The sequence below is a fragment of the Antechinus flavipes genome, chromosome 1, assembly GCF_016432865.1.
Source record: "Antechinus flavipes isolate AdamAnt ecotype Samford, QLD, Australia chromosome 1, AdamAnt_v2, whole genome shotgun sequence".
Lineage (NCBI taxonomy): Eukaryota > Metazoa > Chordata > Mammalia > Dasyuromorphia > Dasyuridae > Antechinus > Antechinus flavipes.
The window spans coordinates 62,227,692-62,245,264 of record NC_067398.1 but is presented as its reverse complement, the minus strand read 5'-3'; the positions used below and the strand labels follow the sequence as shown (position 1 = coordinate 62,245,264).

The 17,573-nt window shown below is 39.8% G+C and overlaps 1 protein-coding gene across 2 annotated transcripts in view; it reads left to right on the top strand.

Moving 5' to 3' along the window:
* The first annotated feature begins 1,813 nt into the window (after positions 1-1,813).
* The window catches only part of FAM120A (family with sequence similarity 120A), a 147,733-nt gene continuing 131,973 nt past the window's right edge, over positions 1,814-17,573 (top strand). For both annotated transcript variants that reach the window (XM_051983906.1, XM_051983899.1), the window contains exon 1: positions 1,814-2,381. In XM_051983906.1, the coding sequence (XP_051839866.1) occupies positions 1,908-2,381 (474 nt within the window). In that variant the 5' untranslated portion in view covers positions 1,814-1,907. The remainder of the gene's footprint in view (positions 2,382-17,573) is intronic.

Sequence of the window (17,573 nt, the reverse complement as noted above, 5' to 3'; positions counted from 1 at the left end):
TTTCCTTTATGCGCGGCCCGTTTTCCCGGGGCGCCTTCGAGTACAGCCGACCCCGGGGTCTCTGGCCAAGGAAGGCTACCGGCGGGCCCGCTGCCTTTCTCGGGAAGCAGGTGATCCAGTCTCGCAGCACTTTGGGTTCAGACACCTCTCGCGTACGGCTAACAGAGATCCCGCTGCCCCTCCCCCACCAGCGCCTGAGCGGAGGAAAGGAGAGGACCAGCCTCCATCTCCATTTTTGGAAGGGAAAAAAAAAGTGTCAGGAGGCCAGTGGGGTAGGGCGAACGGGATGTGGGCAGGCTGACGTCCGCGTGCGGCCCAAAAGTCATTTGCATCCCTAGTGAACTTTGGTAATCCTCGAGGCTTGAGGGACCGTAGCATGAATCGCGCTGCCTCGCTCCAGGGGCGGCCCCTCAGCGCAAGACCCTTAACGCGGCCTGTTCCCTCCCTCCTCTCCCGCCGCGCCCCTTTCCCGAGCCGCTTGCTAGCCCAGAGCCTCCAGGCCCTCCCGCCCTTTCTTCCACGCACTTCGCACGGACGCATGCTCCCTCCCCCCCCTTCGCCCTTCCCCTTCACCCTTGACCCAGGCTTTCGGCCTGTGCTTTCCCCTCCTCCTTCCCCCCTCTCCCCAGCCCTTTAACAGCCCTTTCGCTCCCCTTCGCCCATGGCGCATGCTCCATGATGCAACCGGCCCCAGCATCCCAGGCCTCAGGCCTCACGGCCTCCTGGTGGCCAGCTAACGGCGGTGGAGGGAGGGGACAATTCGCTAGGGAGTTTCAGCCCGGCTTATCTCCCTCCCTCCCCCTCGTCCGTCCATACATTGGGAGCTGGGGGTGGGGTGTGACCGTGGCGAGGGGGAGCCTGTCTTCCAGCGCCCGTGCGTCCGCTCTGCCTGGGGCTGAGGAGCGGGCCTAGTCGAGCTCCGCTGGGCCCAGGTTGGGGCCTGTCCTCACTCCCCCCCTCAGCCTCACTCCCACTCCAGCCCAAGGCACCGCCTCTTCCGCCGGCCCCTGCAGGGTCTCCTTCCCGTGCGGCGGCGGGCTGTACGTCAGCGCTCCCCCGCTCGCCGCCACACACCACCCTCCTCCTCCTCCTCCTCCTTTCCTCCTCCTCCTCCTCCTCCTCCTTTCCTCCTCCTCCTCTCCTCTCCTCCTCTTCCTCCTCCTCCTCCTCTTCCTCCTCCTCTCCTCTCCTCCTCCTCCGCCCTCGCCCCCTCCCTCCCTCTGGCAGCAGCAGAAGCAGCAGCAGCGGGAGGAGCAGCAGCAGCAGCGGCAGCAGTAACAGCAGCAGCAGCACCACCACCACCACCAGCAGCAGCAGCAGCAGCGGCGGCGGCGGCAGATCCCTCCCCAGCCATGGCCCTGTGAGGCAGTAGCACATGGCGGCCGCAGCAGCCATGAGCGCCCCCCCGACTCATACAACTCCCCCCTAGACACCACCGCCTGCCCGGCTCAGCCCCCGACGACCCACCAGCCACCCACCCAGCCCAGCCCGCCCGCCCACCAGCCAACCGCCTCCAGCCGCCGCCGCCGCCGCCGCCGCCGCCGCCAAGGAAACCTCCGGCTCCTCACTCATCCTCCCCCGCCCCATTTACCAGCCGCCGCCGCCGCCACCACCGGAGACCGAAGGGGGGAGCTCCCGGGGAGGGAGGGAGGGAGGGAAGGAAGGGGACGGACACCAGCCAGTCCAGCCGAGCCGCTGCCGCCGCCGCTGCCGCTGCCGCCCGCCGGGCTGAGGGAGAGGAGCGGGCGAGGGGAGGGGGAAGGGCAGCCTCCGCCAGGGACCTCCGCCCGCCGCCGCCGCCGCTGCTGCCGCCGCCGCCACCGGCCGGCCTGCTAACTTCACCTCATCGCTGCCGCCGCCTCTCCTGCTCCCGCTCCCACTCCTCCTCCCGCGCCGCCGCCGCCGCCATGGGAGTCCAGGGCTTCCAGGATTACATCGAGAAACACTGCCCGAGCGCTGTGGTCCCGGTGGAGCTGCAGAAGCTGGCCCGGGGCAGCCTGGTGGGCGGCGGCCGCCAGCGGCCCCCCCAGACCCCGCTGCGCCTCCTCATCGACGCGGACAACTGCCTGCACCGTCTCTACGGCGGCTTCTACACGGACTGGGTGAGCGGCGGCCAGTGGAACCACATGCTGGGCTACCTGGCGGCCCTGGCCAAGGCCTGCTTCAACGGCAACATCGAGCTCTTCGTCTTCTTCAACGGGGCCCTGGAGAAGGCCCGGCTGCACGAGTGGGTGAAGCGCCAGGGCAACGAGCGCCAGACGGCCCAGCAGATCGTCAGCCACGTCCAGAACAAGGGGACCCCGCCGCCCAAGGTCTGGTTCCTGCCGCCCGTCTGCATGGCCCACTGCATCCGACTGGCCCTCATCCGCTTCCACATCAAGGTAAGGGCCCCCCGCCCCGGGGGGGCCCCTTCCCTGCCCCCACGCCCGCCCCTCCCCCACGCCTGGCACCAGCGCCCCCTCCGGCTAGGCTCCGGGCACCCCCACCCCGCCTCGCTCCCCTGGCATCACAGCGCCCCCTCCTCTCCCCGGGCATCTGTGCTCCATTGGCTCGCTTCGCCTCTCCCTTGCCAGGCTCCCCCTTGTTCCTTGGCATCCGAGCGCCCCCTCTCAACTCCCCTGGCATCGCCCCCGCCCTGGCCATGCCATCGACGTTGGCTCAGTGGCACCCACCCAGTCTGAGAGGGAACCCCTGCTCTCGGAACGGGAGATGGATTTAATTGGCCCGAACGCCCGGGGCGGGACTGGGGGGGTGTCTCCCGGGCTCCCCGGAGTTGAGCTGGTGGGGTTTGGGAAATCGCACCCCTTTTCCTCCTTCCCGGATCAGCAAAATGTCGTCCGAAATCGGCGGTGGTGCTGGGGACGGAGGGAGGGAGAGGAGACCGTGCCCTGGGGACGGGATTTAGACTGAAAGTTTGCTGCGCTGGGCCTCGGGGGAGAGGAGGCCATGAGCCGGGCCCCCGGGGAAGTGCGAGCCCAGGGCGAAGGGACTAGAAGGGAGGGCGCCTCCGGGAGAGAGTCCTGGAGCGCCCGGGCCTCCCGGGCTGCCTCGCTCCTTCGGAGGGCCTTTTTCCCCCTTTTGCATCACAAATTAGGGCTTTCTCTCTGCAACTTTCATTTTTCCTGGTGATTATGATATTGAATTTTTAGTCGGACTTTTTATATCCAGGATTTGGGGAGGTTTGGATGGACTTGGTAAAAATAGCTTCAGAGCGAAATTGAATGCATTTCGGTGACATCAATGCTAATAAATCTCTTCTCCTCCCCCACGGCTGTGTGTGTGCGTGTGTGTGCGTGTGTGTGCGTGTGTGTGTGTGTGTTTTGAACTCTTTTCACCTAGGGTAGAGTTCTGAAGTAGTTACTTTCCTAATAGCAACAGGTTCTACGTTGAAGAATAAAGAAAAGGCTTACCAAAGCCATGGTATAAAAGCTAAAATTATATTTAATCTGGAAAAATGGCTCATTAAATTGACCGACCCTCGGGCAAAAAAAAAAAAAAAAGGTAATTGTATAACTCTCAAAAAGATCCCAGATCCCAGAATCTTATTGCTAAATTTAAAAATTTAACGTTTTTTCTATTAAAAATAAATTTTTAAGTCCAGATTTATCTTATCGAATATTTAGAAGTTGTGAATCATTCGATAATTTAGTTAGTTTTGTCAGTTTGTGGCATATACGTGAGAGCTTGCAGGCGACGCTAGAAAGTATATTTTATATGCTTGATAGGAAAGGACTGTGTGAAGCAAAGACTTCGAAAGTAGACGTACATAGGAATGCGTCGAATCTTTCCCCTGTCTAGCCCAGGCCCTGTTCCGTGACCTTCGGGGCTGGGCGCTGATCAATGCTCAGAGCGGATGGCGACCTGCCCTCCCGAAGCTTTGCTGAGAACCGGTGCCGTCCAGTTTTGTTTTGGGGGGGCTTTTTAAAAGGGGACATGAGCCCCCTCTTCTAGTTTTGTTTGGGGAGCTCGTCTGAGGCCATTCTGAAGTTCATTCACAGCTCCACCGCCAACATCATGGCCATTCTTTTATGTCTGTCTGAAACTGAACTTGAAGTTTGAGGGATTTTTCACTACTAAGAGTAAGTGCTTCCATAAAATCCAAGGAGAGTTCAGACTAAAATGATAGCGGAAGTCCCACCTCCAGTCATAATGCTATTGGCGAAAATGTTTTTTGAGTCTGTGGGTCGATGTATCCTGAGAAGTGATTGGCTCAAGGGAATAGGAAATGTACAGTGTATCACTGCTGTTCATAAGTTACTTTGAGAGGGAAGAGCTGCTTGTTTGAGTGTCTGAATTTGAGGTTGAGGCTTCATGTGACGGCAGTCAAGGCAATAGGTCAGATGTTATCATTATGCCAGAAGAAAATAAAAAATTATCAAAACGTCATTTTAAATTGTTTATTATTTTAGAATCTTATTTAGCAACTTTTACTTTGATGTAAAATCCCTTCCCTCATCTTTACCTGGGGAAGCCGTTGAAATTTTTCATGAGAGTGATTTTTGAAAAGTAAGACTTAAATGTTTCACATAGATCACCAAACAGATACTGTAAAGAAATACTATTGGTAAACTTTAACACTAAAAATCTTTATTAATTATGCAGATAAACAGAGTAACTGATCACTTATCTAGGAATCCCATCCGTCTGAAACAAAGCTGATAAAAGACTTTTAAGTAGTCAAAAGGGCCCTTCAGTGGAGTGATCATGTCTTTGATTTCATAGAAGAACCTCTCAGTCTTTTACCCAGATCCTATTTATTTTTCTTACCCATTATATCTAGTAGAAGGTAAGCTCTTTGAGGACAGTGATTTTCAAAACTGACTTTATATCTAGCACCTGGCACAGTACTATTCAAAAGTAAGAGGTACCTAATAAGATTTATTATTTGATTTTCCAGATCTCAAAAAAGCTCAGCTCAAATTCCCCCTTCTTCATGTAATGCATTTCCTTATGCTTCTAACTTCTAGTGCTTTTTCCAGTTACTTTGGCTGTTTTTTTTTTTTTTTTAACCCCTTTTTAATGTCTGCTCCTGGAAGGGTGTGAACTGTTTTGCTCAATGTGTAGCATATAGCTACTAAATATGTACTGATTGGTATTAGGAGAATCTGACGTTATAGAAATACCCATAGTTCCCTCCCACCCCTGCAAAGAAAGCAAAGTCTCTTCTCTGCAGAGAAGCCTGGTCATTATAATTGATTAGCATTCAATTTTTTGTTTAAGAAGGAAAGAAAGTATATAACACATTTTAGAGAGGTTTCCACTAAAATTGTTGTTGTTGTTGTTGTTGTGTTGTTGTTGTTGTTGTTAACATATTCTGGCATTTAGAAATAAATTTTATTCTTTTGGAAAATGTATTTAGATTAAATGTAGATTAATTCTTTCCCCAAGAAAGCCAGATATGGCATTGGATCCAGTGACTGGAGTTATGAAGACTTGAATTCAGATTTGGGCCTGGATCCCTTCTAGCTGAGTGACCTTGGCCAAGTCACTTAAGCTCTGTCTGCTTCAGTATAATGGAGATAAAAATAGGACCTACCTCTGAGGGTTTTTGTGAAAATAAAAAGAGATAATATTTGTAAAGCACTTTGCAAATCTTAAAACTCTGTAAAATACTAGTTCTTACTGTAAATAAGGCCTTAGCAAAACAAAAATGTGCTAGTTTATTGACTCAAATGTAAGACTTAAGAGTTTGGGATGTTTTTTTTTCCTTAAAACTGTTCAAGTTTTGAGTATCCATCTATGCTGACCATGTCCTTGACTCCTCTTAGACTTGACCAGGGCCCCTGTAGCATCCATGATGGTCCATTTTTGTTTGTTTTTGAGGTTCTCCTTGGATCTAAAAATCTAGGGTTAAGATATAATTCAAAAAGCTGACAGTGCCAGGAAGATTCCAGATGCAATATTAGAGGCTGTGAAAGATAAAAAGTAAGTGGAACAAACCTGTTCCCTGCTTTCATGGAAACTGCAGTCTAATGGGAAATAAGACAACACAAAAGAGTTAATAAGAAATTTCGAAGTGAAGTGAAATGAAAGATAGCTTAGTTCCCCACTGAAAGTAGCCAGAGGAAAATGTCTCAACCTAGCTGCCCTCACTTTAAAGTATGCAAGATTTCTAGCAAGGTTGGTTGAATTTACAGAACTTCATTAATCAGAAGTTCTCACAAGAGGGTGCCGAACATGGCATTACTGGAAGATAATTTTCTCTGTGGTCCCAGATTCCCTTCCCTCCTCCCCCATTTATTTGCAACTTTAGACAAGTCAGCTGATTGTTCCGGGCTTTTGGTCTTCTTAGCTGTAATAACAGAGATGCAAAAACTTAGATGTGAGTACCAATTCTGTTCTGCCTTGTTTGAATTTTTTGGGGGCAACTCCCACTTTACCTTTTTGGGCCTGATGTCCTTATCATTAAATGATGGAGTGGATTAGATTTTGTCTTAAGGTCCCCTTCAGCTCCAAGTATTATAGTTTTATGAGGAATTGAAAGTCACCAACTATTTCTATTTACACTATTAAAAAGCCCAATCTGAATTTGGCCTTAGTATCATAGAAAATGCTCCCAAAGCCTTGAGCTTCTTAATAACCTATGAAACTTGAATAGCTTGGTTTTTTTTTAGGCACTTGGGTATTAAGTTATTTTGAAATCCTCTTGTATAAATGCTGTCTTCAGCTTCCAAACCTAATTTGTAGATGAGACACTTTTAAAGTGTGATAATTTCAAACTTTATTTGAATTTCTCTTGCATATAAGTAACATGTATGTTTTGTGTTTTTAAGTCAAAAGATATGAGATTGTATAAACTAATGGTGAAAATACTACATATTACTTTTGTTTTGATGTGACTTTACTAGCAAAAGTTCATTATTAAATAATACCTTTCCTTTTGATACTTTTAGAACTTTTAGGGAATTGGTGGTTCTAGAATTGATTGACTCTATTCTTCTACATCTGAATAAACAGAAGTTTACTTTTTCCTAGTAACTTTTCTTAAGTGAACTACATGAACCATTTAAAGCTATATTTATATAAAAATTGTCATTTAAAATTTTGAGCATCTATAGTCATTGAATGTGATACATTTTTCAAAGTCTAAAGTAATTTGACCTCATTTTATACTTGCTAATAAGTTCAGTTACTTACAGGGTCAGAATAAATTCTTTGCTTAAATTTGATTCTCTTTCCTCAGGATTGGAACTCTGTAAAAACATTGTTGATATAAATTTTAAAAATGTATATTAGGAAATAAATTTTTTTTTTCTGAAGTGTTTAGTATACAAAATTTAGGAATAATGGAGCAGGTTTTGATGATTAATCTTTGTAAGCTTATCAGAAACATTAAACCAAGGTTCCTGTTTATTCGTGTTTTCTCTTTTTAAAATTTTTTTTCAGTTACATGTAAAGACAATTAAAAAATTTTGACAATTTATTTTAATGGTGCAAAAACTTATTTGTACTCACCAAAAATATTAATATCTTTAATGATAATAATGTAATTTGAATATGACTCATTTAAAAAGTTTTTTGTTTTAATAATTTGTGATAAATCAGTGCAAAGATCTGGTTCCATTTATTTCAATTTGTGGTTTTAGTTGCTATCATCCCACAAAAATATGATTTACAGTGATTCCTAGATTAACACAGAAATGTATTATTTGCTTGAATTAGAAATCATGATACTTTTTTTATATTGTGAGAATTTTTTTGCTTCTTAATTTTTTAAAATAGTTTTTTTCCCCCCGAAATATATGCAAAAATAGTTTTCAACAAATTCACCCTTGCAAAATCTTATGTTGCAAATTTTTCTTACTCCTTTTCCCCGTCCCTCTTCCTCAGACAGCAAGTAATTTAGTATAGGTTAAACTTGTGCACTTCTTCTAAATATATTTCCACATTTGTCATGCAGCATAAGAAAAATCAGATCAAAAAGGAAAAAGGGAGGAAGAAAAAAAAGAGCAAGCAAACAACAACAAAATGGTGAAAAAACTATGTTGTGATCTACATTCATTCTCCACAATACTTTTTCTTGATGCAGATGGCTCTCTCCATCACATCTATTGCAATTGGCTTCTTGTTGCTATGTACAGTGTTTTTTTGGTTTTGCTCACTTCATTTAGCATCAGTTCGTGAAAGTCTCTCCAGGCAGAACAATAATATTCTATGTCATTCATATACCATAATTAATTCAGCTATTCTCCAACTGATGGATATCCACCCAGTTTCCAGTTGCTGCTACAAACATTTTTGCACATGTGGGTCCTTTTCCCTTTTTGAATGATCTTTTTGAGACAAATCCAGTAGAGACACTGCTGTACCAAAGGGTATGCACAGTTGTTTTTTTTTTTTTTTAATTGAAGATTTTTATTTTTAAAATATATGCAAAGATAATTTTTTCAACATTGGCCCTTGATGAACCTTGATAAACCAATTTTTTCCCTTTCCCCATCCCTTCTCCTAGATAGCATGTAATCCAATATATGTTGAACATGATAAAAATATGTTAGATCCAAAATATGCACGCGCGCGCGCGCGCGCGTGTGTGTGTGTGTGTGTGTGTGTATAAATTATCTTGCTGAACAGTTTGATAGCCTTTTGGGCATAGTTCCAAATTTCTCTCCAGAGTGGTTGGGTTAGTTAATAGCTCCACTGACAATGTATTAGTGTCCCAGTTTTCCTATATCTCCTCCAACAATTATCATTATCTTGTAAACACAATTTTTAAGATTTTGAATTCCAAATTCTCTCTCTCTTTCCTTCCCCTCTTCCTAGAGCAAATTTATGCAATTTTATATTGGTTATAAAAGTATGCAAGTATGTTTTCATAATAGTTCTGTTGTGAAAGAAGACAGACCAAAAACATGAAAGAAATAGTGAAAGTGAAAAAGAGTATGCTTTGATCAATATTCAGACTCCCACTAATTCTTTCTCCTGAGGGAAGAAGGCATTTTTCATCTTGAGTCCTTTGGAATTGTCTGAGATCATTGTATTATTGAGACAGTGAAGTCATTCACAGTTGTTCCTTCTATAGTATTGCTTTTACTATGTACAATGTTCTCCTTATTCTTTTTACTTCACTTTGCATCAATTCATGTAAATCTTTCTAGGTATTTCTGAAATCATCCTGCTCATCGTTTCTTACAGCACAGTAGCATTCTATCATAATTATATACCACAGCTTGTTCAGCCATTCCTCAGTTGATGAGCATTCCCTTAATTTCTAATTCTTTGTCATCATAAAAGAACTAGTATATAAATATTTTTGTACAAATAGATCCTTTTCCTTTAAAAAAAAATCTTTTTGGGATACAGACTTAGTAGTGGTATTGCTAGGGCAAAGGATATGCAAATTTGATATATCCTTTGGGGCATAGTTTCAAATTATTCTCCAGAATAGTTGGGTTTGTTCTCAAACTCCACCACTAACCAGTATAGTAGTATCCCAATTTTCCCACATTTATTCCAACAATTATCATTTTCCTTTTCTGTCACACTAGTTGATCTAAGGTGATATCTTGGAGTTGTTTTAATTTGCATTTCTCTATAATCAGTAGTGATTTGGAGCATTTTTTTTCACATGACTATAGATAGTTTTGATTTCTTCTGAAAACTGCCTGTTTATATGTTTTGGTCGTTTCATTTCTTCTTGAGAATTTCATTCAATTCTCCTTGAAAAATGAGGCTTTTATCAGAGACATTTGTTGTAATTCCTACTTATGTTTTTAATTACATAAATGTTTTAGTTTCTCTGAGAACTCAATGCCCACAATTTAAGAAATTCTAAGACTTTGACTTTAACTAAATCTATTTACAATGCATATATCACAGAAACTTGTTAAGTAGCATTGATTGCTGAGTCGGTTGGATTTTTTTCCCCCGGTTATCACTTCAATGCTTCAGTTTCTCAATCTGTAAAATGAGAAAGTTGGATGAGATTAACTTTATTGGAACAATATAGTTCCAAAGGTTCTTGTGATCATCTGTTAAATACCAACTCTTACTCTTTATGGCATAAGAGTGGCATGATGTCCAATCTTTTTTCTAGTCAAGTGCAAGCTGGTCCTATCAAACTAGAATGTGTTTTGTTGTGGGATTGTGTCTGTTGAGAGGGCAACACCAGAGCATTTAGAAAGACTCCAATCATGAAAATTGCCATGAAAATGACTGGTAAAGAGTAGAGAGATTCTGTTCAGTATTAGTAGCTGTACTCATGAGAACATCTTTAAAATATATATGTATATATACATAGTTTATGATTTTTTTCAATTATATGTAAAGATGGTTTTCAACTTTCAGTTTTGAAAGATTTTGAGTTCTACATGAGAAACTCTTTGAAGAATTGGGATCATATAGTAAATAAGAACAGATATTCTAGGAAGCCAGTCAAGAAAACATAGTTTAAGGAGAAGCAGTGAGAGGTAGTATATTCAGCCTTTGGTATTATACTTTGTGCAGTTGTAAACAAGAGTTATTTAATCTCTTAGTATCCCAAATAACTCTTAAAAAAAAAAAGTCCTATATTTTATTTTCACTGCTGCAGAGTCCTGCTTACCCATTTTAATCAATTTCCAGTGAATAAACATTTTGAAAAATTAATCTCCATGGAGGGTAAAAATAAAAAGAAAAACATAATTGTCCTTAATAGATAGTTATATAGTCTAAGTTTTAACAAAACCAGTTTTCACATTGACTATATCCAGAATTCGTTATCTTTCTATCAGTAACTTGTTTCATCTTCATTCTTTTGAATTTCTAATTTACCATTGCTTTGATTACCATTTTTAACTCTTTCAAAGTTGTTTCCCTCTACATTCTTTTATTGTATAAATTGTTCTACTTCTATTCACTTTATTATGCATCATTTCACAGAGATCTTATCCCAGTGCCCTCTGAAACTGATCATTTCCTTTTTTTGAATATTTTAAAAAATAATTATTAGGTTTTAACATTATAAGATTTGGATTTCCTTTTTTTCTCTCCTCACTCCCCAAGACAGCAGTCAGCCTGATATAGGTTATATATGTGCAATCATAATAAGTATATTTCTATGTTAGTTATGTTGTGAAAGAAGAATTAGAATAAAAGAGAAAATCATGAAAAAGAAAAAACAACCAAAAAAGTAGAAATAATATGCTTTTATCTGAGTTCAGATTGAATAATGTTCTTTCTCCAGATGTGGATAGCATTTCCAATCATGAGAGTCTTAATTTAAGTCTTAAGTGTTAGATTTTGGTATTTCTGAGAAATACAAGGTTTATCTAAGTTTGATCATTTATTTCTTATGGCATAGTAACATTTTCATTACAGTAACAGTTCATTACATGAACATACCATAGGTTTTTGTTGTTGTTTTGTTTTTTGCCTTTCTCCAATAGAAGATACACTTTTAATTTCTAATTTTTTGGATACCATGAAAAGAGCTGCTCTGAATGTTTTTAATACATCTAGATCCCCTTCCTCTTTCCTTTGGGTATAGACCTTGTAGCAGTATAGTTGGATCAAAGGGTATGCTTAATTAGGTCACTTTCTGGTTACAGTTCTAAATTTCTTTCCAGAATGGCTGGACAACTTCATTGATTCACTAATAAACTAGCATACCTGTTTTCCCACAGTCCGTCTACCATTTGTATAAGATAAAACCTTAATGTTGTTTTAATTTTCATTTCTTTTATTATTAGTGAGTTAGAGAATTTTTCCATATGATTGTTAACAAATTGAGGTATTTTTTTTTCCTTTGAAAACTTTTTTGTTCTTTTGAATACTTTTATCTTTTATTTATTGGGGAATAGCTTTTACTCATTTGTGTTTGAATTAGTTTCTTATATATCTTGAATATGACAGAGAAATTTGCAGCAAATTTTTTCCCCCAGTAATTCTAATACTTAGTAATAATCTTCTGTAATGACCTCATTCTCCCAGATGAGGAAACTGAGACCCAGAGAGTTTGGCACTTATCTAGAGTAATATGGGAAATAAACATGAACTCATGTCTTTAGATGACAAATGAGTTAATATATGTAAACAGCTTTCCAAACTGTATAGTGCTAAATAAATGCTACCATCACCACCACCATTTTTCCCCCCTAATGTATTCTTCGGCTTTGGCTATGGTTTTTCTAACTTTCAAAAAATGCTGGATTTATGGCATTTTCAATTAGTTGCTTAGTTTTACTTTCTTCCTCGCTTTCCCCCCAGTATTGTTATTTAAAAAAAAAAAAGTCTGTGCTCTTATTTAAATTAAGATACATAAAAATTGTTCCTGTAAAATTGCATGGTTGTCAAGAATTACTAATGTTTTTGTTTTTAATAAAATATTCAAGAATATTTTAATTAAAACATTTGTATTGACACAATACAATTCTGTATTTTCATAGATTTGTTTATAGTTAAAATTCATGTCACTTGTCTCTGTATTGTGATGTTTCTGTTTATTTACTTCCATGTTCTATAATTCTGCAGTTTTATAAAACTATTCTATAATATAGCACATTATTGACCTAAATTCTGTCATGTATGTGATAAATTAACCATGAAGCAAGTAAAAAAAAAAAAAACCTAAATATTTGTGACTGAAGATTAGTTTAAAAGTTATGATATCACTCATAATTAAGACTTGTGATTTCAGTGTTGTTTTGCCTTCAGACCAATTATAAACTAATTTCAACTAAATTGCAATCACAGTGAAATGTATTCATAAGATATTTTGTCATTGTCCGCTACTACTAATTTTCATGGATAGGAAGCATCTTCTCTATTTGGGGCACTGTTTTATTTTTTGAGGATTCAGAAACAGATGGGAAGAATTGCTGCTGTCAGCATCAGTGCTCTGCTTCAGAGACTCGATCTGATAATGGCACACCCTAGACTTTGGATAGATCTGGAGTCTGTGTAGTCCCACCTTCAGAAACAAAGTGAGGCAGGAGTCTTACTCTAGATTCCTGTGTTTTATCATCTCCACTTCAGACTAGACAGTTCCAGGTACCATCCCTAGAACACGGATTTAAGCTTAAATGAAGAACTTTAAACTTAAAATTTAAACTCTGTGAGTTAGGATGATGACTGTTACTTAGAAATGCAGGACTTTGGGACCCATAATTACATATGTTGGTGAAGTGGTCTTAGAATTAATAAAATTATTTAATAATATATTTGAAGTGTAGGTGACACAGGGAATAAAGCATTAATTTGGAAATTAGAAAGAATCCTCATTACAGTCCTCAGAGGTAGGTACTTTTATTATTCAGATATTACAGAAGAGGAAATTGAAATTTAGAGAGCTTAAGTGACTGGCCCAGAGTCCCACAATTAGTGTCTGAAATAAGTTTAAACCAGGGCACCCCGATTCCAGGTCTGGGATTATGTTTTAACACCTAACTGCCTCTCTTAAATTTGAGATCTTTGTAAAAGATGATTTATGTCACGTTTTACTTAATATATCAAATTAAGTATAGTACTCAACATGATTAGTAAAATTTTCTTATAATTTTCTTATATTTAATTATTAAATAACTAATAATTAATATTTAATATTAAAAATGGTTTTTTGTTTTAATTTCATTTGTTCAGTTGTGACTGACTTTTCATGACCCCATTGACCACATAGCATGCCAGGACTGTCCATGGGGTTTTCTTGACAGACGCTGGAGTGCTTTGCTATTTCTTTCTCCAGTGGATTAAGGCAAAGGTTTACTTGCCCAGGGTCATATAGCTATTAAGTGTCTAAGGCCAGATTTGATCCCAGGTCTTTAATTTTAATATTAAAGTAATATTAGTTTTTGAGAAATATGAAGAGAGGCTCCTTTGATTATGAACTTTGCCCTGCAGAGAAGGTGTGTTTCACATTTAAACATATTACTGATTCATGCCATGACATATATAAATTGATGTTTTTCTATATCTTACTATGAAATCTTCCTCCTAATTGAGATTCACTTTTTATATGTTCACATTGAGAGGGGAAGGACAAGAACTACACTGGAAATTGGTTGTCAGTTATTAGTACCTACTTAAGAGTGAGTAAGCTCTGTTAGCCATTTATCTCCTTTTAGAAATAGGATTATAGGTCAAAGCCTGAATTTTTGTATAGAATAATGGATGTTTATTTGTATTTGATGTAGATTTACTTCCGCATATCCAAAGGAGGTTCATTCTGTTAGTCCCTAAATTTGGTACAGCACTACTGAAAATAAAAACATATATGCATAGTTATAAGAACAGTCTTTACAACAACCCATTGTATGGTGGGACTTTAAGATAGTATAAAAATACAGTCCCTCTTTTCACATAGCTTACATGTATTTGAATGAATTTTCCCTACTCTGTGCCAGTCAGCAGTCACACTAACTGGCTGTAAATGTGAGTTACTTCAAGATGGGGACTATATTTGTCCTCTTTCTTTGTATCCCTGGTGCTTAACTCAATGTCTGGTAAAATAATAAGCACTTATGAAGTACTTGTTGACTGACTACTGGAGTGTTTTTCTTTTGGAGGGTTGAAAGTTCTAAATTTAGTTTAAGTTTCAGTTATTTTTAAGCATTGGTTACTAATTATGTTTACAAAGTTCTTAAAGGTATTTGATAATCTTCTGTAAGGTCTGGATCCTGTGAAGATGGAGAAGCTTCTTTCTTATATCATGTTCCTAAGAGTGAGGAAGTTGAGCCACAGATGTGTTATCCCATCAAATCTCATCTAGTGTGGGGCAAAGGAAAAAGGAGGAAGAAAGAAGAGGAATTGGTGAATTCTTGCTCAAGGTTATTGAGGGGACTCTTGGTCAGTGTGATGATAGTAACAGAGATCTATTATCTGTCCAAGACACATATCTGCTACATAACAGGGATCTTTCAAAGACTTACTTGAAAGTGATTTGTGTGGGAACAAATGACACATTGAGAAGAAAACTAAAAAGTATTGACAGTGATTTGTCTTGAGCAAGAAACTTAGACCACAGAGGCACAGGGTTTTTTTTTTTTTTTTTTTTTTTACCCTTTTTGTCCTCAGTGAAAGAAAGGGATGAAGAGAAGAAAAATTATTTTGGGAAGTAAACAACTGCTTATCCGAGAGTAGGATTTGGATTTCTGGCTCAAATTTTACAATACATTGTTGACAGATTTCTTGGCCAGAGAGAATTTACATTTAACCAAGGTCAATAAAGAATGTTATTGTCAGGTGTCATAGTAGTTAAACTAAAATACTCTTACATGGGGGAGTGAAAAGACTGCCTTGGTCTATCCCTCATAGTTTTAGATATTAAGAGTAGTTACAGAGAAATTACAGGAAGCAGAATTAACTGGAATGTCGATGACTTCACAGAAGACAAAATCCAAGAAAAGTGCCCTTGAGTATATAACAAATATCCAAAGTTTAGGAAACAAATGGAAGGAAGTAGAGGATGTATGCCACAAGAGGGCACATTTGACTGAGCACATATCATTGAGGCTTGGTGGAATGATTCCTATGATTGTACTGTGGTTCTAGATGAGTACATTTTAATTACAAGAAACGGGATAGGTAAAAGAGTGTAGGTAGCATGCATGTTGAGAAGATAAATTCAAGTTAGGAAGTCCAGGTGCTAGAGGGACCAACAAGAGAGAAGAGTTGGGGGAAGGTCAAGTGGAAGTAGAGGGACAGAAATGACTTTTATCATTGATTGGTATACTCTGCAGACTCTTTGATCCAAAAGGGAAATTAAATGATTTTGGGAGACAGATCACAAGTCTGGCCCAGAGGTATAATGTAGTGATGGAGAATTTTAATGATCTAAATCTATTGGAGCAGGCTCTCTTTCTCCCTTATGCCACACTTTCTCAAACTCCCATGTCCTTTCACCTGTCTCCTATCTCAGTGAAGAACAAAAGAGAAAATGACTTTTTTTAGTAACAATTTCATCCTTTAAAAGGTGGAAGAACTAACAAGGAGAAATTTTATTGGACCTGATTCTCACTATTAAGAGGCACAGGTGTCCAGGGTATAAATAATGAGAGAGAGAGAGAGAGAGAGAGAGAGAGAGAGAGAGAGAGAGAGAGTGTGTGTGTGTGTGTGTGTGTGTGTGTGTGTGTGATAATTCCATCATAAAGTTTGTGCTAGAAAAAGAGGAAATTTAGGTATAGTCACATAGTTTGATATAGCACTGATAAGTCAGTCATTGAGCATTAAGTTCTTACTATATGCCAGGCACCTTATTAAGTACTGGGAATACCACTATAAGCAAAAATATAGTCTCTGCTCTCAAAGAACTTACATTTTAATAGGGAAAGACAACACATAAAGGAATTTGAGGAGTTTAATGGGTAGAGAAGATCTCCTTAAGTTGACATGATAAAATGCAGTCAGAAATAGATCCAGGAGAAGAAGGCAAGTTGATTGGGAATCCTTCCTCAAAAGAGAGATTTCCAGAGGAATTCATCATTGGAAAAAGAATTTCATAGGAGTGGAGAATGTATCAGAGTGAATGGATCACAAGGGACTAAAAGAACTTCCAAAAGGAGAAGTCAACTGAGGAATGGGCGCAAAGTCCAAAGAGTTAGGATACCTGGAAGAGGAGAATAAAGTAATCCTTAATTTTGGGAAAGTATGATTCTCTTAAATCAAATGATTCAGAAGTCATCTGAGAAGGAATTGGAAATAATAATGAAATTCCAAAAATACAAGAGGAGACAATTACATTGTGAAAGAAAGTGGGATTTGTTCTTAGATTTTAATGTGGATACATACGGAACTGACTTGCATAGATTTTAGAAAGAAATGTACAGGAGATGGAACTAAGGTGAGGTAATAATTAATATGAGCGTGGCACAGATATTTTAAAAATGCTATCAGGCTAAATGATCTGGGACTGACTGGAAGAACTAAGAGTAATATAAAGGGTGGTTTTTATTTTATTTTATTTTTAAAATGTTTTATTTTATTTTATTTAATAGTAACTTTATATTGACAGAATCCATGCCAGGGTAATTTGGTGGTTTGGTTTTTAAACTCTTTTGGGAATAAAATGCTGGTCAAGAAATGATAAGACCTTTGCATTGAGTAGATAAGGTGATGAACTGCTCAGTTCTTTTCTAAATCTTAACTTCTTTGCAAAGGAGAATGACTTTTATTTGGAGAATTTCAGAATAAAAATAATTAACAGAGAATTTCTACCTAAGGTAAAAGACTTAGTAGGAGGACACTCAGCTGCTCTTGATGAATTAATTCACCTCATCGAGAGAAACTATGTATCTCAATTGTCTGGTTTTGAAAGATCTGACTGATGAAATGGTTGAGCTACTGTAGGTGACACTTGCAAAGTCAAGGGAAACCAGATTGAGGAAGAGTAGCCTAATTTTTAAAAATGGGATGAAAAAAGCATTAACTAAGTTCCTTAGACCAATGAGCTTAACAAAGAGCTATGATCTCATCAAGAAAAGATCCTATCAAATAGCCTTTCTTTTCTTTTTTTTTTGGACAGGATTATTAAATTCACAGATGAAAGATTATACTGTGACTATAATTTACCTTGATTTACAAACTGTTCTTGTGGAGAAAATGTAGAGAAATTACTTACCGGATACATTCAGATTCAGAATCAGTTGGATAGTCAGACCCTT